Here is a 25,952-nt window from a genome sequence, read left to right as displayed (position 1 = left end):
CAAATGTACCTTTTATTGTGCCATCAATAGTTTAAAAAGAAAAATAAAGAAGGTAAATACGCTGGATAATTTGTAAACAAAAACAGAATAGTTTTTAAATAGCTTGGATGAAAATCTTGACACTGCCCACAAAATGTAGAGATCCTTGTAGAGCGCTGAGAGGGGTTTTACTGGTCAGACTTTCAAAAGTGGTCTAAAAGCATGTTTTTTTTTTTCTTTTTCTTTTTTTTCTTTTTTAAATGAAGCCAACGTATTGCTAATGGCACCAAACAGCACGGCTCTGTGCCGTTCCCTGTATTCAACTTTCAAGTGAACTTAACAGAGAGTTGTAAAAGCAATATAAAAAAAAAAAAAAAAAAAAAAAAAAATTAAAACAATAACTCCCACAGGTTTTAAAAAATGTTGGAAAAAAAAAAAAAAAAAAAAAACACAATGATCGCATGAACAGGAAGTTCTAAATGAACTGAACGTAGGTACGTTTTCACATTAAAGTTGCTTGACCTCTCTTTCACCGGTCACATTTCTATACAGGAAACAAAAGTGGACATACATGCAGAGAAGTCAGGTTGAGTTAAGGTCAAGGGTCAGTGGGTGGCCAGGTATTGGTCAGGCGAGCTTAGAGAGACATCACAGACAATGGTGGGATGATGAGGCCAGGAGTTTGGCTTGGCTTTCAACATCATGAGGACATGCTAGGCTAATGATGAGCAAACAGGCATGGAGATTTGTTCTAAAAAGGAACAAAAACACAAAAGGAAGAGACATAGACGAAGGGGGAGAGAGGGAGAGAGAGAGAGAGAGAGAGGGAGAGAAAGAGAGAGAGAGAGAGAGGAGAGAAGAGAAAGTTAGAGGCACAGCACAACAACTGTTTAGCCATGAGGCACAAAACCCAACAGAAGCGACGCCAATCACCACGTAAAGTAAGGACAGTGAAATAAACGACCCCCGTCCTGACGCACAAAACACACAGTCCGACATGCACAAACTATACTTGGCACCCCGTAAGATCCGCTGGGAGGTTATAAATAGTTTATCTAGAGCGACACAGTTTGGGTAAGAGAGATGAGAGAGGAAGATCGGGACACGAGGAGACGGAGGGGCACAGACGGAGGAGAGTGCAAAAAAAAAAATCTACACATTAAGCGAGACGAACGAAGACAGACTGTACATAAAAAGCTGGCTGAAGCTCGAGAATGTTATACGTGGCCTGGCTTCAGCGCTTTCACGTCACGCCCGCTCCTAGCTTACTCCGAAGGCGATGAGAAGGCATGGAAACACACCTGATGGTCTCCACCGATTACAGTGACACAAAATACCTCCAGCAAAGACCGACTCCAGTGATAGTCATAAATAATCATACATTAAAATGTCATTTGACTCAAATAACATGATAAAACTGCAGGAATTAAACAGTTTCATGTGGAAAGATCATTGCAACCTTGTTTTTGTTTTTTTTTTTTGTTTTTTTTTTCCGTTTTTTTTTTGTGTGTGTTTTTTTTTAAGGAATTAGGTGAGTCTCCCTCCTGCTGTGGGCTCCTGTCCCCCTGCTCCACTGAGTCTCTGCTGTGGTGACTGGCTGGAGGGTCAACTTACCCTAGCATTGCTAGCATTAGAGCTGGGGAGGGGTAGAGGGGAGGGGCCCGGGACTAGGATCAGTAAGGTTTGCTGTCGTTCTTGGAGCGCTTCAGCTGAACCTTCAGCCTCTTCATCCCAATCTGGAAACCATTCATGGCCTGGATGGCGGCTTGTGCTGACACGGGATTGTCGTAGCTGACGAACCCTGAGGTCGGAGAAGGACAGGCTGTCAGTCGGCGGGAAGATTCATTCTGCAAAACCGCCGCAACCCGGATAAAGGACATTCGAAATTCCGCCGAGTTTTCGGGTCCCATGCTAACACGCGACCTGCTTTCCCAAGCCTCGCTCGTGTATCCTTTCTGACAGTTGAAGGTGTATTTGGTGCATTCACCCAGAATGCCTGTGTTTGGTCAGGAGGCTAGTACTCCACAAAGAAAGGATCGTCAACATTTTGAGAAATGAAGACTGATCATCACCGGCAGACCAGCGCCAGCAGCACTCCGGACCTGGAGGTCTCCGGTTTGGTCTCCGGAGAAGCGGGGTCTCCATGCAAGTGGCAAAGATTGGTCAATTTTCCATGTTTTCCAGGACATGTGAGAGGCTTGCTAACTCCCTCATCCCCGATGTTAGGGAATGATAATTTAACAATATAAGAAGAACCTTCATAAAGCTTTAACATAAAAATACTTCTGTCGCAGCCAGTGGGTTCCTGGTGCATTTCTGTGTGGGGTCCGGATGTTCTGCGAACATCTACTGTGTCCTTGCCCAGGCGAAAACATGCAGGGGGTTTCACTGAACATTCTGAATAACCCAAAAATATGAATGGTTGTATGTCTCTATATACGGCCACGTGATCGAGCGGCCCAAGGTGAACTCTGCCTCTCGCCCAGTGGCAGCTGGGTTAGGCTGCGGTCCCGCCTGGGTGCAGAATAAGCGGTATACAAATAACAAATAAATGACCGAACAAACAAACCTAAAAATACTCAAATAAGTTATACGAAAAAAAAAAAAAAAATCTATTGTTTTGAAAGACATTCATTCACCAGAGGGTAGATGAGTCCGGCGCGCCGTAAAATGCCCACTTTAAAAATGCTGATCGGGCTAATGATCCCGTGTGTATTTAGACAAACTACATTGCGTGGCCAAACCATATTTGTAGTAAACGCTGTACAAACAAGAAGAAATCAGAGTAGGACACGATTAAACTAAAAATCTTTCATTCCCATGTTGTCAGCTCCGCTTATCCTGCGTCTGGGGATGCGCGCACGGCCTACTCACCGAAGCACTTGCTCAGATTGGTCTGTTTGTCGATGAAAACTTTGGCAGACACCACGTTCCCGAAAGGCATGAACATCTGCAGGAGATCCTGGTCCCCAAACTCCTGGGGCAGGTGGTAGATGAACAGATTGGCTCCCTCTGGTCCTGATCGCGATTTGAAACGAACACCGTGATGTGTGAGAAAACGTAAAACGGGGGGTTAAAACGACACTGAACAGGCAGATGCGTGCGCTCACCTTCTTTCTGGCTGCCTGCGATGCTCTGCTGCAGGAGGGACTGGCCATAGAGGGAGGGCAGGGCGGAGGCTGTGTACTGCTGTATCCCTGAGTAGGCCTGAGTCAGAGCGTCCATGGAACTGGCTGCCGACCCATTGGCCATTGAAGCTCCGAGGCCTCCATTCATAGCCCCCATTCCTGTTGAACCGCAAAGCCGCTTTGTCACACACTCCGGCTTTCTAAGCGAGTCACGAAACTTGACCTGCGCCGGATCTGTAGTGTAATATTTAAAAGGTCCGCCGTACCACTGACGGTGCTTGTCAGAGCGTTGAGGTTGTTCAGGCCCACGGAGGCCCCGGTGAGACCCTGTAAGGTGCCGAGAGACGCCAAGGTGTTCATGGCGGCACCCGCGTTGGACCCTGCTGTTGAACCAGCTGTCGGGGGGGAAGAACGAAAAAAAATGAAAGGTATAAAAAAAAAACATTTTAAAAAGTAGAGGCACACGGGTTCCCGTCAGAACGCCCGGTCGCTCCGAGGCTCTGACTCTGGATATGGGGAGGTGGCGGGGAGGAGGGTACTTACACTGCTGCCTCTGAACTATGAGGCCACACTGCAAAGCCATGGGAGTCAATCAACATTTGCATGTTTAAAAGAGGGGAAAATAAAAGGTCGCCCTCAAGTCTGAAGGAAATTATTGAGCTGCTAAGGTTTCTATTTGAATTCCAGCTCACATGTTACTTTGAATTGATTAGTAATGAAACTAAAGATTCAGGCATGCTCGGGTTGCATCACCTGGACTGGCAAGCGCTCCCAAGGCGCCGCTGTTTGAGGACAGGGCGTTGGTGGTCGGGCTCCCGGAGCTCTGGGCCGCGGCGGCGGCGGCGGCTAACGTGGCCAGGTTCTGCAGCTGCAGAGGATTCACACCTCGGGGGGGGAGAATAGAAGATAAAGTCAAGGTTTACCGTCATGTATGAGCATTTTGAAACCCTGCCCAAGGAAGGATCTTACCTCCTAGCCTCTGGATACTGTTGAAACTACCCTGGTTACTGGTAGATGTGGCCTGCTGTAGCAACTGGTGGCAGAGGAGGGAGGGAATTCGCACGTCAATGAATCTCAACATTCACTCAGCCATCATCCAATTGCGAATTTAACTGACACCTACAGCTAGGTACTGAGGTGTCAGGGTCCCGAGGCCGGTCAGGTTCCCCCAGGTGGAGGCGCTGTTGAGCTGCTGGATCTGTTGTACTAACTGCTGCTGTAGGCGGCGCTGCTCCTTGTCCCTCTGCGTGTCGGCAAACTTCACCACCAAAGGCGAAGAGCAGCCCTGAAAGCATGTTCGATGTGTTCAGAAGCATGCAGGGGGAGGGGGGGGGGGAAGAAAAAAAAAAAAAAAAAAAAAAAAAGTCAGCTCGTCAACGCGGGGGCGCGGTTTTCGCTAGGAATTTTCTCAGAGGAGGAGGGGCCTGATTTTTCTATATGCCTCAAGACAATCTGAGGGCCTGTTGCACTCGTAATAACACTAACACACAGAGGACAACTGTCATGCATAGCTGTGTCAAGCCACATTCCAGTCGGGGCGTAGGAACACGCTGCACACATGACGCTTTAGCACTCCGAGGATCTGAACTGAGTCTACAGACAGGGAGACGACAGGTGGAAACAGCAATTAAAAAAAAACAGACACTAACCAGGAACACGTCAGTAGACATTAACAAGAGAAGTGCATTACAGCACGGAGAAGATCACAAACACACCACATCCCGTTCACATGGATGCGTGGACAAGGGGCATGCGTTGCGTAGATTTTTTTGAGATTTGAGAGCCAGACAGGGACCAGGCTTAATAGGGAAAATGGCTTTTGCACCAAAAGCACCTCACATGGTAAATGAGCAGTGGGCGGGACGTGGTGATATTGGTGGCGCGGCCTCTGGGACCGGTTTCTTATCCATTTGGTGCCGGTTCTGTTTAGTTTGGCTGCTAAATGAGACTTAGTCTGATGCGTCACCAGGGAGCCCCTGACCCGCTAACTATTAAAACATTTCTGGTCCTACTTAAAAAGACTGCAGGAGAACATCGACCTCATTGAGAAGAGTTCCAAACATAATCGTTGTTTCGGCTTGAGTGTAACTATCCATCAACCTGTATTTGGCCCAATATGTGGATTCTTTCTGAGATTAAGAGCAGAGCTCCTAAATCAACCGAATCCATGAATGAGAATGTTTTCATTTGTAGTTTAGCTTAGTGTTTTCCATTGAAAAAAAATGAAAAAAAAAAAAAAAAAAAAGAGTCATGAAGTCTCTGTCATCTCCTGAAAGTTCTGGAGCAGCTGTGCAAGAGGCATTTTCTAATTCGCTGGATAATATCTAAGATGACAATGTAATTTTGTGATTAGCGTGTGCTGTCGGATTTAACTGCGCATTCTATGATGAATGTACATGTTCCTCTTTGCAGCACTAGGGGGCAACAGAATGTATGCCGGTGAGAAGTAAGTGCTGAGGGTACAATACCTCCATAGTCTGAGAGTGATGCATGGTTTTGATTGCATTCTGTGCCATTGCCCTGGTAGCAAATGTGACAAACGCACAGCCTGTAGGGTGGGGGGGACAAAAGGAGAAGGGAGGGAAGGAGGGACAGGAAGAAACAAAACAAGACAATAGGTTTGGACAACTCGTTATGAACCCCCAAAAACATTACAGTACAAAGAATGGCAACTCCGAAGCACACAGAACCACCCTCACTGGTTAGAACACACAGAAAGAACACAACAGTAAAATGAGTCATGTGACACAGTGATTTCACATATTCGATTTGCCACCCAGATAGGCGACGTAACGTCATGGTGACACAATTAAAAGTGATCTTGTAGACAAACAACGCACATGGAAATGCACACCGCGGCTGGGAATCAAAGAGCTGAACAACTCTGATTGAATAAATCGAAGATTACTCGGGAGGGGGGGGGGGGGGGGTTTGAGCCAATAGGTCTGCTTCAAAGGGCCTTTGCTAGAATAATCCTCGTGTCTGTCATAAGTCTGAGGCTGTATGCAGCAGAGAGCTACGGAGGATGTGACGACAGGCTAATTCCAGCCTTTGTGGAGTGTGATGGAGGAGGCGGTAAAGGAGGAGCGGAGCTGAGCCGAGCCGCCTGCCAGCTGAGCCCACTAACACCAGCAGCCCGCCGTTGTCAAGGCAACGGGCCATTGTCCCAGACAGCGGAGCGGTGCCCCTTCACTGTGCGATGTGAAGGCTGAGTGTCTCGGTGCCCGGAGCGGAGTGTGAGATGGAATGGGTGCCGCCGGAGGTGAACGACACTCGAGCCGGAGGTTAAAATGAAGGGGGTGGGGGGGGGGGGACGCGTATAAATACCGGATCGGAACACACTGACTTAGGGGGGCGGCTCCGAGACCGAGAACACCCCAGCCTTTTGTCGAAGCCCACTTACCTCGGCTCTGACCGTCCGGTCCCCGGAGAATCCGGCATTCCTCAATCTGGCCGAAAGACGAGAACATCATTCTGACCTCGTTCTCGCCGTACTTCTTCGACACCATTCCGATGAAAAGTTTTCTGTCTTCCACCGCTGCGGGGAGGTGAGAAGAGGTGCGTTTGGTTACAGGGGCGACAGCGGCACCGCAAAGCAGTGGCTGTGCAACATTCACGTGCAAGTAGCTGAGAACCAACAGCCCCTTGCATTTATGGACCGACAGTTCCTTAAAACCAAGCACAGATGAATGCAAGGAACTTAGAGAATCTGAAAATTAATTTGAGCAGCTTCTATAAAGTTGACTGACACGTTAAATAGGCAGTCATCCTGCATCCAAAACGTAGCTTACCAGTTGTTTTCTCGCTATCAGCAGGTTTCATCTGGATGGGATGGTGCATCTAGGGGACAACGTTCAAAAAGAGATAATTAACATTAGACCGGTCACAATTCAAGTTTATACAGGTACGTGAACCTCATTTTTTGTCATTACCATTGTTGTGCCCTCTGTTTTACCAGTTAGACTATGCCGGGCATTTTACACATAACGGGCTTTTATATCCGGCCCATCAAACGATTTTCTTTGAATATTTTAATTTTGAAGTGTTTTCAATCAATACTGAATTTAGATACTCTTTTTTTTCCCCTTTTGTTTAATTTTGTATGGATGATTACATATAAATTAATGTCGGTAAGTTTAATGACCATTAATGATTTAAAAAGTTGAAATAAAATGCCAAAAAATTTTAATATTTAAAAATTGCAATTTTCATTTTGTTCAATTTACATGATACCTAGTTGGCCCGCGCGTGACGATTAAAAAAATCTGACCCGTCAGCCAAAATAATTGCCCACCGCTGAGTTAGACCATCATCTCCCCTGGCAGCTACATTGTCTACATTGCTGGCTTCGACCAGATTCAAGTGGACCATCTTGATAGTGTCTATAGTGTAGTGGTCCCCAAACTACGGCCCGGGGCCCGGATTCGGCCCACCTCCACATTTTGCCCGGCCCTGAACTATACCAGAGATGCATTATGATTTTTTTTTTTTTTTCTCATTCTGGCCACGTAATCGTGACTTGTACATCATGCACAGAATGCAACATTCTATTCCACCCTTCTGCAGTCTGTGCCTTATCTGAAACCCCTCCCTCAAAAAAAAAAAAAAAAAAAAAATCCTGGACACACCCCTGTCACATAACACGGAATAGTGGTGAAAAGATTAGGTAAGAGAAAAATATTCGGAATGCAGGGTATTTAACCTGGTAGGTGTGTTTAATTTGGTAGGTGTTGGTATCTGTTGGGTTTCATAGCCTGCTTGCTTTCTGGTTTTCACAGTGAATTTAATATGACAGCTGCAAACACTTGTGTCTGCAAGAGTGTTAATGTTCCTTGGTCTTTTTATCTGTAAAAAAAACTTGAAAATTGTTATTTGGTTATTATTTATTTCATTCATTTTTTTTTTTTCTGATTTTTTTTCCTGTGAAGATCCCGGAAAGGGTTCATTTTTGGTTACGTGTGGCTTTCTGGAAAACAATAGATGTTTATGTTAAGACACCTCTGCGATCGTCACACCGTTTGTTACAAACTGGCCCGGCCCCCCCCCCCGTCAGAGAGGGGGAAAAAGTTATTTGGCCCTCACAGGAAAACGTTTGGGGACCCCTGCTATAGTGTCTTACATGTTCAACTCCCTATTAATGTGGAATCAGCCTGCTTTAGTACCATTTCAGAAAAACAGAACCCTTCAATAAGATTCCCCAACTATAATCAGCCAAAGCGAGCAAATCTGAACTAAAACACTTCCCATCCTTTCTTGTCCTGTGTGCGGTGTCTGTTGACGAGCAACACGAGAGATGTTGCGCCTTCATTCCGGCTGACGGACACGGCCGTCCTCGCACGGCGCCGCAGATGAATCAATATTTTTAGAACATTCATGTATCACATTAAGGGAGAAGGGAATGGATGAACAACACCCAGGAGATGCCGGAGCAGCTTGTGCTTCTGAAAAGCGGTGGGTTTGTTTTTTGACAAGCTCTAAAGAGGGGATGACAGATGGTCGGCACAGTATGGGCACTATCTGGCGCTGGTGACTAAGAAGCGCACACACAGAAAGGATAGGAAATGTAAAAAGGAGCTCTTCCACTGGCATGAAAGTCCAACACCTGCAAGTAGGCCTATGTCGAAGGTTAGACGGCACAATATTTGAAATGCGTTGATCGTCCCGTGGTGCAGAGAGCTGAGCCAGACGCTTTTATCAACTAACTAATTCAATGTTGACTGGTAACACCTGACCAGCTTTTTATAACCTGTAATCAACTCCGCCGATGACGGCAGTTGTTTTATATGGCCGATCAGCAGGGGAGACGTGAACAGTTTCACTAGTGCTTATTTCCAGATGACGGGTTCTTGATGCTGTGGGATAAATCAGGTGATGATTTCAGATATGACACAGGATCTAACTAAGGCCAGATTGTCAAGACTTATCTCCCTATCTTTTGCATCGGGATATGAATGAGGGTGCGCGTCACACATTCATTTTAACACGCAATATAATTGATTTGACATTTCGGTGACGGCGTGCTCATTTTGCTTTAGCAAATTAGCAGTTGATTATCAGACTATCGTTACAAATCATTGTGGTTTGTGTACGGGGAGGCCGAACATGCAAAAGGCATGGTGGCGGGGGTCAAGTTATTTCTCCAAACAGACATTGAGTCCGTCGAACAGCTCTTTATTGGCTGAAATATTGTTCCTCACCTGTGACATTTAGGCGGTAAAGCAGCTAAAACGTGTCTGTGCCGTGCTTACTTACCCCACTTAAGGTCTTTATGTTGTGCAGAGCATTCTGGGCATCCAGTGCGGCTTTTCTTGTATAAAAAGTAACAAAACAGCATCCTGAGGGATGGGAGGAGGGGGGAGAAAAGGGAGGGTGGGAAAAAAAAAAACAGATTTAAAAGACACGCGTGCATACGGACAACAAATTTAAAACCACCGCTGCGCTAAAGACACTAAATCAATGAAAGGGTTCCCCCTGCATAACACGTGTCGGGGAAAATAGACCACATGTGACTGACATTCTGCGAGCCAACAGTTGCGATGCTCGAAGGCTCGGGTGATCACGTCGGCGGCCATAGGTCAAGACAGCCCGGAGGATCAGGGGCAGATTACAGACAAGTGGTCGCGTCAAATCTAAATCAGTCACACAAACGTCCATTAAAGAGGCATTAAAATGGCACAAAAGACGAGAAAGCATAGGAGCGGGAGCAAGTAAAGAGGTGTTGGGGGAGGGGTACGAAGAAAGGAGGCGCGGGGGGGAGGGATGTGGGGCTCTCATCCTTCCGTCCCAGCAGACCGCCAGTGGCGTTCCAGCCTGTCAGTTGCACAGGGCGAGGAAGTGGAGCACTGCAGCGTCTCTGACCTACATAGCGTGTATTATGCTGTTACTGGAGCTCCCGGACCGCGGGGAGGGCTCTTGAACCCTAATGTGCATCGAGCTGCGCTCCTTTCTCTCACAACCAGCTGATCTCCTTTCCCTGCTGCTTAGCCCTGCCTCTGATTTCCTGCCACTAAATAGGACTATCCGGAGTTGTCGGATGATTTTCTTAATGATCTGGATATGATGTGACCTGGAAAAAAAGAAAAGCAAATCGAGAGACTTCTCAACAGAACCGCGGCAAAATAAACAACCAAAGCGTTGGATTACAGCTATTTCGACAAACACACGGCACAAAAACGATGACTTGAGAGGGGGTGGGGGCTGATCTGATATGCAAATGAATAGGAGCCTGATAGCATTAGACAGGCTAGCTTTGTTTAAAAATGCAGCCACGTTTCCAAACGGGTGCGACTGCTGGGAAAGGAGGACGGCAGCGAGAAGGATGTGCAAAGGGGGGGCACCGCCATTGGAAATTCACTTCACACAGACTGGCTGACCCACAGCCTGCTGTGATCAGGCCTGATTATCTTTTAGAATATATTAACATGTCAATAGGCTATCACGACTGGACAACCCACACTCAACATGGGAGCACCGTCCAAACAGCAGAGCTTGGAACTCCACCTCAAAATGGGCAAGGTGTGATGTAGAGCACTCATCTCACGGCCAAAAGGTCCTAATTCAATTCCCGAGCTCCTTCTAGCAAAGAAACTATTGAGCAAGGCACAGAAGCTCTACCGAATCCTCACTGGGAATTGATAAAATATTCTGATGACCAGGAAAGAAAAAAAAAACACACAAAAAAAGTGTGTATACCACAAAAGGTGCTCAAGGTGAGATTTCTTATGGCGACCCCTCCATTGGAGAATTAAATGTTTACAAATGAAATGCTATAGTATTGTTTTTACCAATGTCTTAATTATCAGCTAACTTGTGAACCGATTTACATGCTTAACTAATGACAAATAAGAAAAAATCCTATATAAAAATATGCAAAATGCAAGTGGTGAAAATATAGTCATATATTGAACAAATATATAAATACCCTCAACACAAAAAAAAATCCCGTAAATATGTGAACAACAATAATAATAGTAAATAATAAATGAAAAAACTTCCCCCTCCCCCAACAGAGAGTGACCAAGAACCAGCCGGAGGAAGGGGGAGGGGTTGTACTTATTTGGTATTATAATATATATATATGGATAAAAATATGATCTTAACATAATGTTATTGAAGATTATTTTTTCCCGACTTTGTGGCGCCCCCTGGAGGCCACAGCACTCTTTGTATTTACCTATATCGCCTAAATGGCAGTCAGCTTTGGTTACACCCCCATGACCCTGATTTTACAACTGTGGTGTATGAAGCCTGAGCAAACAGCAGCATAGCAAGAAAGCGAGCACAAAATCATCTCGGTCTTCGATCGTTACTGCTGCCCAACTAATGCTGGAGTGAACAAACAACACGGAAAGGCAAACAAAAAAAGTCAAGGAAAACAAGACTACAGTTCCATTGTCGCACTGATGTTACAAAGAAAATTGGATGAATTCGACTTAATAGGGCACGGTGCGAACTGACTGAGCATTCAGCTTGTTGCGCTCCTTTTTAGAAGGTCAAAGGCAAATTAGGTTCATTTTGTCCCCAAACGCAAAGTGTGTTCACATAACTATTATATTGTACGGTGTATATTAAAAGTTAAGTTACGGTCATCGACATATGCAGTTTGGCAATGGTTGCAACCACAATTTAAGAGGTTATCACTGTTACCTTATATGTGTTACAACAAAAACTGCAGGAAACAGGATTATTGGTTATTATTGATTATTGTTGGGAGTTTCAGATGGGTAGATAATACTGAAGCTCATGTCAATCTTCCCAAAGCAAATTGCTTTGGAGCAGACTGATCATTTTCATCGGATGCTATGGCGCGTTTGAATCGGTTTGATCACTTTACCTTTTGGTGTTTGACTATGAGTTTCAGGTGTCTCAACATCAACTAAAAATGACTTTTTGTGAGGAGAGCGTCAGATTGAGAGCAGATAAGAGTGGCATGCTGAAGTTTGGGATTATTTTGATCTTTTACCACAGAATGCGGAAAAATCTATTATAATTTTGTGAGCATTTCATACAACAATTCTAATACCGTTTCATTGCTACACATGTCTCCAATTTGTGATTAAGAATCTAAATGTTATTTTTCTAGGTGTGGTGTTTGCCGTGCACGCAACAGTAGTCGCCCAATACCAACCACCACCACTTCATCCATGCCAGGATTCTTATTCCAGGATGCAAACCAAAAAAATAGCATAAATGAATTACCCAATAGATGTTGTCACTTAATATTCATTACTGAAGTTTGAACCTACCTATTAATGCGCATTATTAGTTCCCATATTATTGTTTCCTACATTGTACCGAGCAAAATGATAACATGAGAGAACTACAACTGCTTAATTACACATCCTCCAATTCATATTCTTGGATGCACTTCTTTTAGCACTACGTCTAATGTATCTGACTTTAGAGATTCTATTCAAAGCCAATAAGCGCCAAAGGAGATGACTTACTGGTGATCACGCATCTCTACCACACAACTTTTGAGTGAACCAGAAATAATCATTCATCAGAGCTGACATTAAGAAGAGACCAAGTTGCATCCCGACACCAGCCACATATAGACGGCTTTTATACATGGAGTCTGGGGGAGTCTTGGAACGGCAACGACATCAACAGAACGTCTCACACACCAGGAGTCTCCGCACTTCTTGATTAAGACCATCCCATCTTAATCAGACATGGCCAAACAAACTCCACTCCAACAAATATAGCCCTGCAACAGTGAAGTTTTGGGCTAGTTATTGCTTCTCCCAATGATGAGTCATGCACACATGAGAGATGAAATTTGAGAGGAGCCGGGGCAGTAAAATCAGTTTACTCTCTTTGTCTGCAATACGAGGAGCACTTCCAAAGACACTTTGAGGCCCCGCAAAGGCTTCTAGGCTTCAGCATCTCCTCCAATTACAACCAAAATACTTCAACTTGAGCCCTTTTACAAGGTGAGACTGTGGGTGGGTATCTAAATGGAATTCTGTTGTTTTTTTTTTTTTCCTTGTCTGCCTAAAACACTAAAATTAGTTAATCTCAACGCACACACGCAGCCCTTTACCACTGATAGCAAAGCAATCCAAAGTCCTCCATAACACAAGATTAAAAACACTTCTGGATGTTTTTTTTTTATAATTTGTAAAAGTCACATTAGTAACACCAATCTTTTCACCGGACACCGTTCGTACCTTTGCTCTGGGGGGGTGTTTGGGTACGATCTCTGAGGATGTTGATCTGGTGTACAGCTCCAAATGGCTCGAAAAGCTCTTTGAGTTCTGTTTCTGACCAAGAGCGTGGAATCTGTCCCACAAACATCTTGATGGAGTCTGGGTCTGGCTGATCCAAATGCTCCAAGGACCCATTCATCTTGCTGCCGTTGCTAAAATGGAAAAGAGAAAGAGGTGGTTAGTATACCGGCGTCTGAAAACGTTACTTCCCAAGGTACCAAACCTGAGACGCGTGGTGTTTTGTTCACTTTTGAGTAACGGGAACACTGAATTATCATCACCGTTTCCTTGAGGAATTTTTTCCTGCTTAGAAATGGATTTTCCACAATTTCAATAGCCAATTCGGGAAAGCGCTGCTGCTTTTGTCATCTTTGAATGTTTAATTTGCTGTTATTTTTCCTCCTCCAGCGACAAATACACGTTACTTCACTTGGGACACATCAGCAGATTGAAAAATATTCTTATTCGAAAAAAGATGACTGGCCGAGTTGGTGAGGTTAAACTGTATTCTTCAATCCAAATTTTTTCATCTCCCCGGGATGTCTTAGCAAAACGCAAGTGAAGGTTCAAAATAGCAAACAACATTTCCAAATGCTGCTCTGTTTTAACCAAATATTGATTAATTTCTGTCAGTGATTCAACAGCCCTACAGTGTTTGTAAGACCTCAGTTTGGTGATGCAGTGAGAAGCTGTGGTACCTTTTAAGCTTTAAAATCACCATCCCACCGACACCTTGCAGGTTTCACACAAACAAAAAAGCAACAACAGAGACCTTCAATTATTTTGATTGTTAAGCACTTGATTTATATCTAAAGAACATTATAGTAAAGTTGGCTTTCAAATGGTTGGTCTCTATCTGCTGACACTTGATTCCATTTTTCCCCTTCGTCTTTCCTGAATTTACTGATTTCTATATATTCACAGCACTGTTTAAGCATAGCCCCTATAAACATTATGCATTTAGGGCTGGGCAAGTGGTGTAAAGAGTAAATTAAATTATAATAAATGATGAAGGACCAAGACAATTTTGACTCTCCTATATGTCTTATTTACACCAGTTGTATCATTGCAACTTTGAGGTGGTGCTTTTTTGTCATTGGAGCATAATTTTCATTAAATTCTTAACTTTGTAGAGGAAAAGCAAAAAATAAGACACATCCTGTTGAGATTGTGGTGTAAAAAAAGTTTTGATATGAAACTGGAGCCAAATTCCTTGTGAGCGCTAACATACTTGGCCAGTATGCAGATTCTGAAGAACATTCCAAAACGTGTCACTGTACAATCTTTTTATATTTTTTTAAATTCTACCAGGAAAATGTCAGTCTATCTGGAGAGTTGGTATTCATCGTATACTGATCCACAGGTTGATATAATACATTGCATTTGACAGAGCATTTCTGCAACTTCTTAAAAAAAATGAATTCAAATATTCTTTCTGCACATTTTCTACCCACTCCGGCATTAACGAGGGAAAACAAACCCAAAGCATTTTTGCTGTCATACTTATTGTATAAATCATGTGAAATTGCTCAAAAAATAAAACAATTGCCTGTCACTGTGAAATATTCAATTTTTTGGAAGGACTAACCCCACAATGACCCACTGTCATCAACACACATGACCACTGGAAGCCTGTGTGCAAACAATATCATAATGAAAAGCACGATGGCGCTTAAATGAATAGTCAACATATCCACAATCATTCAGTGTTTGTATCAGATCAACAATGAAATTGAGTGAAATGCTGAGTGCTAAAATGCGTGCTTTGGGAAAAGAGATACTATAAACAACTGCGCCATTCAGTCCAGCAACTTTGTCTCAGTCATACTCCGAAATCTTGCTACAAGCTGTCATTCAGCATGAGGCTCGAACTACATTATCCTCTTGCTGTCAGCGCAGATAAATCACATTAAGCATAAAACATCACTGTGATTACACAGCATACAAGCATAAAGGATGACGACAGCACACTTGATACGATGTTTAAAAAAAAAAAAAAAAAGACAACATTCACGGTTACAAATTTTAGTCTCTCATACGGTCTCCAAATGAAAAATCACTATATATGTAAGCGACAAAAGATCGATGTTTGTTAACAGACCTTTGGATGCGAGCCATCCATCTCTTATACATTGCGCCAAGCCGTTCAGCAGATGCACCAAACTCTTTGAAGGACTTAAACGACATGCTACTAACAAGTAGCACTTTACATTTGAGAAGTCCAATGATGTTGTCAATTCATCTGGCGGAGGATTTAGGAACAAAAAGATGAAGAAAACCGTTCTTATGAGGGGGAAAAAAAAACAACCTTCAAGGGCCAGGAATCCACAAACGGCACGCTGGAGAAATTGATCGATGAAGCTTCAAATGAATTGCTGGTTAGCAGATAACAAATTTACCATAACACCTCCTCCGACGTCTGTTCAGCGATGGCACTGAAGGAAGCCTACAGCTTCCTCCCCGCAGTAGAGACAATCACATATTGTTCCCCCACGCTGCTGAGCACTATTTACCGATCCACTGCTGTACAATGGGTCAAGTCAAATTGGATGCTTTGGGCATGCTGAAGGTTACATCTGCGAAGGCCTTGGCACAGATGTCTGACACATTTATCCAGATCAGCCTGTAGCTGCAAGGGACCATTTTGCTTAATAACCTTTGATAGAATATATTTCAAGAAACCTTAATGCCACAATCTTAATCACGTACATCCTGTGATTAAACATTATTGATTCCAAAAAGTTAGAATGCAAGAAATGTACTGTTAAAAAACAAAAATGTTTTTAATGCATCATGGAGTTCTCTGGGTAAATAATAAACCCATTGACATAGTTTTCAAAGTAAAGAGTAGGTACGCCTTAAAACAAGAAGCTATGCTCGGACATCCGTGCCACGACACCGCCCTCTGACTTCAACTGAAAACAATACCAGGCGCAAAAAGTGAAAGTAGAAGTGCTGTCTTTGTGAATCAAATAATAAGAAGTCCCATGTTCTGTTCTGAGAAGAAGGAAATCATCTAAATTAACTGATGCATTATCATTTGGAAACTATAGTTCTTGTATGCCCAATGAACTCAAAGCGGAGAGCAGAAGTGTTTAACTACCTCTGAAGAATTGCTGTTCAACTGCTCTCGAGAAAACCTACAGCATAAGTTAACCAGGCTAGAGTAACTGCCGCGTAGAAGAAATGTCACTTTTATAACTCATGCAAATATTACCTCTCTGCAAAGTCTGACAGCCCGTTTTTCCAATTATATTCTTTATTCGTGGCTTGCTGTCCCTGAATTGAGCAGATGTACTAGCAAGATGCAGCAACCACTGACTAGACGCATCCCAATCGCAGGGCACTTAGGACCTGTGGTCTTAGGACAACAAACAAGCATTTTTTTGTAGGATGAATGCCTTTCAACGTTTGTTATGATAAATGTACACTGAAGAAGCTAACTTTATCTAAAAACTACAACTGATTGATGAGTTTTACTCACTAAATATAATTACATAGGAACACATTTACAAATACATTCTGCACATTTCTATCCTAAAAAGTTGAATATCTCTGGGTTGGGTAACATTTGGGTGATAAATAATTTTACCATTATTGGACATCTTTTGGACCAGTAAACAAATTCATAATCAAGGAATTAAGACTAACACTCAATAACAGTTGAGCGGCCTAGTTGCTTCACATATTTACACAAAGCTTTTGAGCAGCTGCTGAAATGATGACCACTTTAAAATATCTGCAGCATCAAAGGTTCTGTAAAATGGATTACGGACAACATTTGAGTTGTGTCTTCTTGTTGTCCTTATGTCATCTACACACTCAACGCTACTTAACAGATGGTTTTCGTGCAGAATTTCTTGGCAGGCTATATGAAGAACCATCTGTCTGTATGGGACTAACTTCAGGTCAGATGGATGAGATCATCTGAAATAATGATCCAGCACTCCTTAAGAGTCACTCTTGTTGATTTGAATGAATCCCTGTACATTTGCAAGTTACACTTCATACAAGCATACAACTCCTTGGGGGATATTTAAGATTATAAAGTCTATATATTATACAGTCTATCTTTTGTATTACAAACCCTGTCTCAGAAAATATTGATCTTCACTCAAATTTTCTAAAATTACTCTGCACAAGAAGCACATAGTTATCATGGTCAGGCTGAGCTGCAATAAACCCAAGTGCATACCAAAAACAAAAACACACAAAAGTTGTTGTGAGAAGGCCCAAAAATGAAAAGGGAAAACCGACATGACCAAAAGGCTGGAAAAGAATTTTAAGTTGAAATGCTCCAGGATTATCCTTTAACTAAGGTTATGCACCCTCGTCATAAGGATCATGCTCTGCAAGCATAAAATCAATGACAAGTCATATCTATGACTGTGTTTGAGTGTTAAGCCATTTAAGCAGCTTATTATCGTCAGAACTGGGGCAAAGCCATGCCAGCACAAAGATGCAAGTCAGAACTGACAGTTGTCAGTTGGGAACAGTCGTCAGTCAAAAATAGTTCTGATTATTGATTTACATCAGTTGGGTACAAATTTAGGCATAGCATTTTAAGTTACTGTCTTCCACATGTCTTGTTCTATATTAAGTCAGAATTGCAGTCAAACTGATCGCTTTATCTAACAGGGTGAGTAGACTTGATATATTAGCATGAGTGACAGCATGCAGACGCAAAGATTTTAGGTTGACTTGATCTTAAAAAAAACTTTTAGATAAGTGAAAGTAGCAGCAAAAACAGCTTTCTGTTTTGCTAACATTTCAATATACATGTGCAGATATTATTTTCATTTTCAACACCGCCAAGCCTTGCATCCAGTGTTGCGAAACAAGTCGAATACAGGGGAGGAGTTTTTGCTGATGTACCATTAACGGGCCGGCAATGTAGCAGCTCATCATCCTCCAAGACATCGTGCAGCAGCTGACGACTCATTTGGAGCCTTGACAGTTGCATGCTTTCTGCTGCACCACCCATAAAGAACCGATGATTTATTCCGACTATGTGTCTGCTACGGTGAGGAGCTCTGACCATATCAGGGAAACCTTTGCTGCGCCCCTAATAGAAAGCAAACCTAGCAATGCAAATCATTCTGAAATAAAATCAGTAAATGCCATCCATAAGCCAGTGCTGTCACGGCTGCATAAAAAGCCCTATAATATTATGTTGCCAACACTGCACACATTTTTTGATAATTTGCATTATAAAAGTAGTGTATACGTTGTTGATGCAGTCCTACATTAAAGAAATGCCATAAATGGACTTTCCTGGTTATATACAGCACCGTGTAAAAGTTTCAGGTAGGTGCGTGTGGGGGGGGGGGATAATGTGACGGAAGAATTCTCTCAAAAATACAAATTGCAATGGTTTATATTTTGTCAATTTCCAAAATGCAAAGTGAGCAAAAAAAAAGAAAAATCTGAATCAAATCAAACATTTGTTGTTTCCACCCTTTGCCTTCAAATAAGTGTCAATTCTTATTGGTGCACTTGCAAAGTCAGGGACTTTATTAGATTATAGTCTGTGTATAGCGATCATAGTGAATGATCAGCAAATTATAACAAAGAGGTTCTAAAGATTATTTTCTGATACATGGTTGGATGGAATCAGTCAAACTGAAACAGCTATGAGCTATGGATGTGGCCTAAAACTGGGTGAGGGATCGCAGAACCCTGTTATCAATTTAAGGTTGTGGAAATTTGAGGAGGTTCACACAAAAGCAAGGCTAAGCATGGCAACACACACACGCACAAGCAAGGTCTCTCCAAGACAAAGAATTCAAAGTAAGCTGTGGCTTCAAGATGTGCTGTTCAAGCTCTTTTGATAAAGCACAAAAGGACCAAGCAATTTTTAGGATCAGAGGCACAGTGATCAGCCAAGAAAACTTCGATTAGATGTACAAGCTTATTTCCCTTCAACATAGGAAGATGTCCAGTTCTGCCATTAGCTCGGAACTAGCGGTGACCCATGGGACACAGGTACACGCATCTATTGTCGTAAAAGTCCGACCAGAAGTGATCTTCATGAAAGAGTTGCGGCCGAAGCCATACCTCAGACATGAAAACAAGGCCAGGCAGCTCAATTCTGCACAAAAACATGGGAACTGGGGTGCAAAAAAATGGGGGTCCATGGAGTCCAAATTTGACCGATTTGGCTGCAGCGTTAGTTTCTTCAGTAACAATAACAATTGTACAATGACTGTCTGCAGAAAACAGAGAGGAACGGTGGAGGTTCCTTGCACGTCTCGGGCCACATTCTTGCAAATGGTTGCAGAGTTGCAGATTTGGTCAGGAACACTGGTATCCTCAATGCTGAAAAACACAGGAGGATACTTGTCCTGCTGCAGAATAAATTTGCGGCCAATCATACGCCACCCTGATCGTATTGCATGATGCATAACAACCTCTTTGAGAAGGCCGGCATCCACAGAAGATGTGTGGTTAGTTCTCTAAGATGCCTGGAACAGCCTACCAGCAGAGGGCCTTCAATTACTTTGTGCAAGTGTACCTAGAAGATTTGACACTGATTTGAAGACAAAATGTTATCTGTTGTCTTATTAAGTATTGCCTTGATTTGATTTCTCTCCTGTTCATTCACTGCGCATGCGCACACAGAGTGTGTGTGTGTGGCTCAGTGTTCATTTTCTCTATCAATTTACTAAGCTGAATGTGTCAGCTGATCAATAGCCGTAACATTTTTATGCTTGTTTTATGCTTGTTGCCCCCTTTGAGTAACAATATCCGGTTGTTGGAAGTTTGGGCAATTATAATAAAGTCAAAAATGTACAAACCCTGAGCAGCAGGCAGTCACCGAGCAGCGCCCAAGGAGCAGTTAGGGGTTCACTGTCTTGTTCAACGCCAACAAAAGGCTAGGAGGAGCTCAAGAAGCCAGGTGATTAGCCCCTCCAGCTCAATATGCAATATTTTCATTGCTGTTCTTTGCTGACAAGACAAAAAATGGGAATAAATTTACTTTAAGTCAGAATTCAGAACTTCTGCTGCCGGGCCCAAATGTGTTACATTCACACGTTCATTTTCACTTGTGCAGAGGAGCAAAGTGCTGCTACGTGGGCGGCTACACAGGAGAGCAACACTGCAATTCTAGAGGACAAGAGTGAACAAAAAACGTTGAGTGCAGGGAAGATTAATAGAAAGTGCCTGCGATGTAGCCAAAACGCATCCTTCGAAACGTGCCTTATCAGCTCCGAAACTGAACTTTAGGAACTGTTTGGTCCAAACGGAAATACCTATGTGATGGGGAGCGTGTCGCTGATTTATCACAGTGGTGTTTTCAATAAAACATTGATCAAACAATCCCTAACAAGGCAATGTTACAAACAACACAAGAGTCCCTTCCTTCTTTGAGTAAGACTAAAGCTTGCTGACTAGCCCTTGGGCTATTTTTGTAGCACACGACTGTCATGCTTTATTGTGACTTGAAAACACATGAATGCGGACACAAGCGGTGCTTTCTAAGCAACAAGGAAAACAACGATTTCGGAGAAAATCCATGTTCAAACTTCTTTTTTTTTTACCTCCTATCAGGCAAAGAGTGAGCTTTCATTAAGCTGGTTAAACACGACACCAGGTGCCTGCAGCACTTTGTTAATATCTGTCAGCTGTCAGGTAGAATGTGAAAGCTTTCGCTTCTTCCGTCCATTCTTGAAGGGTTAATGATCCAACAAAAAATATCCTCCTGACAAAAAGGCATAGCTACATTTTACACTCTATCACTGGATGAGAAAAAAAAATCTAAATCATGTTCCTCTGGTAAGAAATTCTGACTGATTCTGGATTGGACAAAGCATTACAGTCAAAGAAAAACAGGAGCCCTTGACTTCCCTGGCTTTAGCGCACTATAGGTCTGACAGAAGTTTATTCATATATTATCTCGGTTAGATCAACTCCCGATCAGCTTGGACAGACCAGATTACATTATAGCCTTTCCTCAAATAAAGACAGACATATTCAATCTGGTCGGGCCCCATGTAAACAGACAGAGCATCTGACAACAGGGCCCGCCTCATTAGCTCTGTTTTAACACTGAGTGTCCTCAGCAGCTATGGATAACCTTACCAAAACAAAGCTTGCCTTACTGGTCTCCGTGTAGTTGCCAAAAAGCAAACAAAAGCACTTATTATAGTCGACAATCAGAACCGGACTCTAGATATTCATCACTCCATAAAATCAGTATGTTCTTTTTTACTCAAATCCAAATTTCGCTGAGAATTGGAAGACGAAGCCAATGAAAATGTTCCACCATGTTTCAGCTTTTGAAGATAAGAATGGCAAGGTATTATTTAGGTTATGTCTGTGGAGGTTCTCAGTCATCCAGGTCATGATGAATTCTTGTCCGAGGGGCCTCTTCAGTTGTAAACTGAAGAAGCCTCTCAGATGAGAGGTAAAACGTCTTCAAGTGAAGAAATTCAAGTCCAGTTACAAAGACAAGAAGATTTTGAAAACAACTACTGAGGTAACCAAATTCGCCCCAGTCCTTTTACACTTGTTTTGAGACAAATCATGAATTACCTTTTATTTATAGACTGATATGAGCTGGTTACTTTCTTAAAAATCCATTTCAAATCTTGTACCTAGAAAATCATGTTTTCATTCTATTAAGTGTTCCTTTGAGGCACTGCGTTGTTTTAGGCGTGGGGGGAAACCTTTTGTAATTTAATGCAAATAAATACACACCCAAAGTAACAACTGTCACCCCCACACTGATTCAGCTATAACTAGTATCAAGACAGAAAAAAACAACTATTCTTAGGTTTCTGCCTGTTGTATAAGACAACACTTACAGCAATGTCACTGGTTATTGATTAACCTAAAATGCAAAAGGCAAAAATACTCGTTTTTACTGATATGTAGTTTTTTTTCTGATTTTCCCATCAGTTTACAGAGATAATAACATACTTCAAGATGGTTGCATCTGAATCATACATGCCATCCTATATCAAAGAAACTAAATGTAACATAACAGGTATTAAAAATAAAACAAATGCATAAATGAAGACACTTTAGTTGAAAAATTCCAAACAGACAGTTGGGTTGGAGCGAGGACACGATACGGTAGAGCAGAGGCATGAGAGGACAATATACAAGTGCATTGGAGAAAATCACTAAAAACCTTGAACGACGCAGAGGCTGTCCTTAACAGAGAAGAGTTTACGGATGTTTCTGTAACTGCCATGTAGCATTAATGTAATCATTTCAGACCACATTTCCTGTTCTGATTCAGAGCAAGAATTGACAATACTGCTTTGCATGGACTGTAAAGCTACTGAAGGTACATTCCACTGTGCTGAAGTCTCTTTTACATAGAAAACATTTCACTGGCATAATTTAAAGTTGTTAGTCATAGAACTGACTTGGTTTGTTAGCTCATGTCAACGTGACTTTAGTGCTGACTGAGCAGCCAAACAACCAATTTCACAGCATGAACACAGTCTTATGTAACTCCGTCCCACCATGTCCTTCGTTTTGCAAATCTTGCGACAGAATTTGCACAACCTTCGATCACACCACCCAACACGGGAGATAGGGGGGGATGATTACGAACGGTCCGGAGCGAGGCGCGTCGGCTCAGGACAGTCTGTCTGACTATTGATACACCATGGGAGCAGTCAGAAAGAAGAAACTGGGCTAACAGCGGATCTTTGCCCTCACACTTTGGTATCTAACATGGCAGTCTCCCACTATGACCGCTCAGGCAGAGAAAGAACAGCTGGCACAGAAATACCAAATCAATCCCCAATATCCGACACTACACAGGGTTCTGGAAGACTCCTTGATCACAACTGAGATGCTTTTATGGTTGAAGGCAACGATCAGAGACAGGCATACGGCTATTGTATTTGCATGACTGACAACTAAGTCTGACAATGTGAAGAGCAATTGGTCGTGGTTCCACATGGCTCTCCACATTAGGCAAATTCTATTCCCGCTTTTAAGTCATACTCACCGAATGAGGTTAAATAAACATTTAAATGGCTCAACCGTGAGATGATTAGTCCCATTCTTTTCTAAATGTGACTTCAAAAAGTGTTTTCTTTGTCAAACATGTATATAACCTCTGGACACAAAAAACAAAATAAACCAGTTGAAATTTGACACTTGTAAATAACGTCCCAATTATTTAGGTCATTTATTGTTAATTAACCCATGTTTTAAGGGCTGGCATGGCTCTGATAGGAAGAGTGGGTGTCTTGGAAATCAAAATTCTTGATGCAAATATGCACTGAATTATTTTAAATATATATTATAGGATAGAGAGAGAGATCAATGGCTGAATACTTTAATCGTCAATTTAATCGTGCAATTCAAGCGTAGCCTTTCAGAGTGTTGTTGAGCAAGACCTTGCTGCTCACGGTTCATTCATGGCGGTTAAATGCGGAGGATTGACGAGTTCCCACAAGGTAATAATACAGAAAACAACAGTTGAAAATTCTAAAGTAAGCTTGGATGCTGGCAGCAAACCCCCGCGACCGTTAGCAGGTCTCCCGGGAGTTTAAAGAACTTCACCTGCCGTTGAGCAATGACATAAACGAACAGGGCCATTTTGTTTAAAGACGATGTGCAAACCGAATTCTGTATCTGCGCTGCAAAGACCGCTGCCGAGAAGCCGAAATCGTCTGCAGCCCGACGGGAAGACGACAGCACAGGAGCGCTGTCTCTCCTCTGTGTTTTCCGAGCAGCCCAGTCACAAGATGTCCATGCACAGCGCGGTAATGTGGGGCAACACGTGTTTCCAGTGTTAAGTAACCGTCCAACATGGACGGGGCGGCGGTGCCCGTGTGCTGCAGCAGCCACTGCTAGCTGCTAAATGCTAGATCCGTAGCGGGTATCGCTGTTAGCTACCTAGCGAGTCGCTAGCTATTAGTTCCGTAGCGGGTAGCTAGCTGGTAGCGCTGTCACGAGTGGCTAGCTCTGTAGCTAGTTGTTAGCGACGTACTTAGCCGTTAGCTCAGGAGCTAGCTCCATGGCTATCGGCGGCTGGGAGGGACCGAGTGCGACAAACGGGTGGAAATCGTCCCGCCCGCGAACCCAAAGCGGCGAGCTCCGGTCGCTAGTCTGGGGAAATAGCTGAGAAAACGCACAGGTTAACCGCAAACTTTTGTCAACTTTAGACGACAAACAGCGCAGCCGCTGTGTGGACGGTTTGGGCTGTCCCTACCCGGGACACACAAGCTCAGGGCGGCGAGGACGACCCCCACGGTCGTTCCCGAACGGCTACGCCGAGTCCGCATTCCCAACATCGGAACGGCTGTTTTTCCGAAACCGATACTCGAACGGATGATATCCGGAAGCACCTTACTCGACTACGGCGCGCCTGGAGACAACCCACCGCTCGCGAATGGCGTTCCTGTTCGATACTTTAGTTCCGTATTTTGTATCTGTTAACAAAAGAATACATGTTTTTTTCGGGTAGGAATCCCTTCTTTATTCCGAGGTGGACGGACTCTCCCTCCCCCCGGGTGAACCGGCCGACCGCCGCTGTTTGGTTCGGTTAGCGCCGCTAGCATCGCACGTCCCAGTCGGGGGAACGTTAGCTAGGACCCTCCGCCCGACCCAGGCGGTTGGCGAATTAAAGCGGCGTTAAACCGCGCCAGCCACCGGTTCTACTTACAGCGTGTCGCTCGAAGCCATCAATCGACTCTCGGCGAGCGGGAGGAAATCCAGGTTGTACGCAGAAGTCATCCTCGGGGGGGAAAAACAGCGACTGGTGTGACAATGGAACGGGGGCGTCCTCGCAGTGCGCTCCCGAGACTCGGGCAGATGAAGCCGAACAGGTGCAGGCAGGGGAGGGGTCGTCGTTCGTCTTCAGAACTGCATGAAGAAGAAGAAGAGGGGCGACCGGGATCCGCCTTGAGCTCCGCTCCTCGCTGCTGTCGCTCCCCCGGCTGAGTGAAAGGCGGGCGGGCGGCGGGCTGCAGCAGAGAGGCGTGGTCTGGACAACAAAGTCTGGAGCCGCTGCTGCTGCTCGGCCGGCGGCGGGGCTGCGGGTCCAGGGCCACGCCGGGCTGCTCCTCCGGGGGGCGGGGGGAGGTCGGGCGGAAGCTGGGGTTGCGTGGACCGACCGGGGGATTGTATTTAGCCTTCAAGGGGCCTTTAGGACTTTCATATCCCACTTTGACGTCACCGCTCACGTACGGGATGACGGCGACTCTGCACCCCTGTGGAACGGCGGGTTCCAGTCCGGTCCAGGCTCTTGAGTACAACCTGGACGCAAGAACCATAGAACCATAGGTGACCCAAACACCCCCGACGTTTCACCCTCTTGCAAATTTACATTTCCTTGCAGGGTTTGCATGCAAGTCCCCCATCAGATCTGCTCCTTGTTGCTGCGATGGGAGGGGAGGGGGGGGGGGGGGTCACAGGTCAGGACCCCCTTTGTGCTCAGCTGCTCCCCCAGGGGAAGGAGGGGGGGTCTTTTATGTTCCAGGTTGGCAGAGCAAGGCCCATCTCCTCGGGGCGAGGGACTGTCGGCCTTTGCATCGACAAACCGGCTTTAATTCCCCCAACCCCCCATTGCTCCAGAAACACCGTGAATATCTTGTTTTGAACAAAACCCCAGCCTCAACCTTGAATCCACGACAGTTTCGCGGCAGTGCGTCCCGATAATCCA

General features: G+C 44.0%; 1 protein-coding gene across 1 annotated transcript; it reads right to left on the bottom strand.

Moving 5' to 3' along the window:
• Window positions 1-25,952, bottom strand: LOC147232585 (CUGBP Elav-like family member 2). Its single transcript, XM_086149513.1, has 13 exons — window positions 24,954-25,952; window positions 13,280-13,470; window positions 9,360-9,442; window positions 6,899-6,947; window positions 6,511-6,645; window positions 5,576-5,655; window positions 4,231-4,392; window positions 4,077-4,140; window positions 3,861-3,992; window positions 3,374-3,502; window positions 3,090-3,266; window positions 2,854-2,997; window positions 1-1,780 (listed from the first exon to the last, which is right to left on the bottom strand). The coding sequence occupies exons 1-13, from the start codon at window positions 25,022-25,024 to the stop codon at window positions 1,653-1,655; spliced, it is 1,545 nt and encodes a 514-aa protein (XP_086005639.1). The 5' UTR covers window positions 25,025-25,952; the 3' UTR covers window positions 1-1,652.

Source organism: Fistularia commersonii, chromosome 7 (genome assembly GCF_037954325.1).
Source record: "Fistularia commersonii isolate RoL2024-O1a breed Wild chromosome 7, RoL_Fcom_v1.0, whole genome shotgun sequence".
In the NCBI taxonomy this organism is placed as follows: domain Eukaryota; kingdom Metazoa; phylum Chordata; class Actinopteri; order Syngnathiformes; family Fistulariidae; genus Fistularia; species Fistularia commersonii.
This window is presented reverse-complemented; position numbering and strand designations above follow the sequence as displayed.

Coding starts and splice junctions, on each gene's coding strand:
- LOC147232585 (XM_086149513.1), bottom strand. CDS start 25,024: ATGACTTCTGCGTACAACCTGGATTTCCTCCCGCTCGCCGAGAGTCGA. Junction 4,141..4,230: donor TGACACCTCAGTACCTAGCT/GTAGGTGTCAGT, acceptor CTCTGCCACCAG/TTGCTACAGCAGGCCACATC. Junction 2,998..3,089: donor CGCAGGCAGCCAGAAAGAAG/GTGAGCGCACGC, acceptor AATCGCGATCAG/GACCAGAGGGAGCCAATCTG.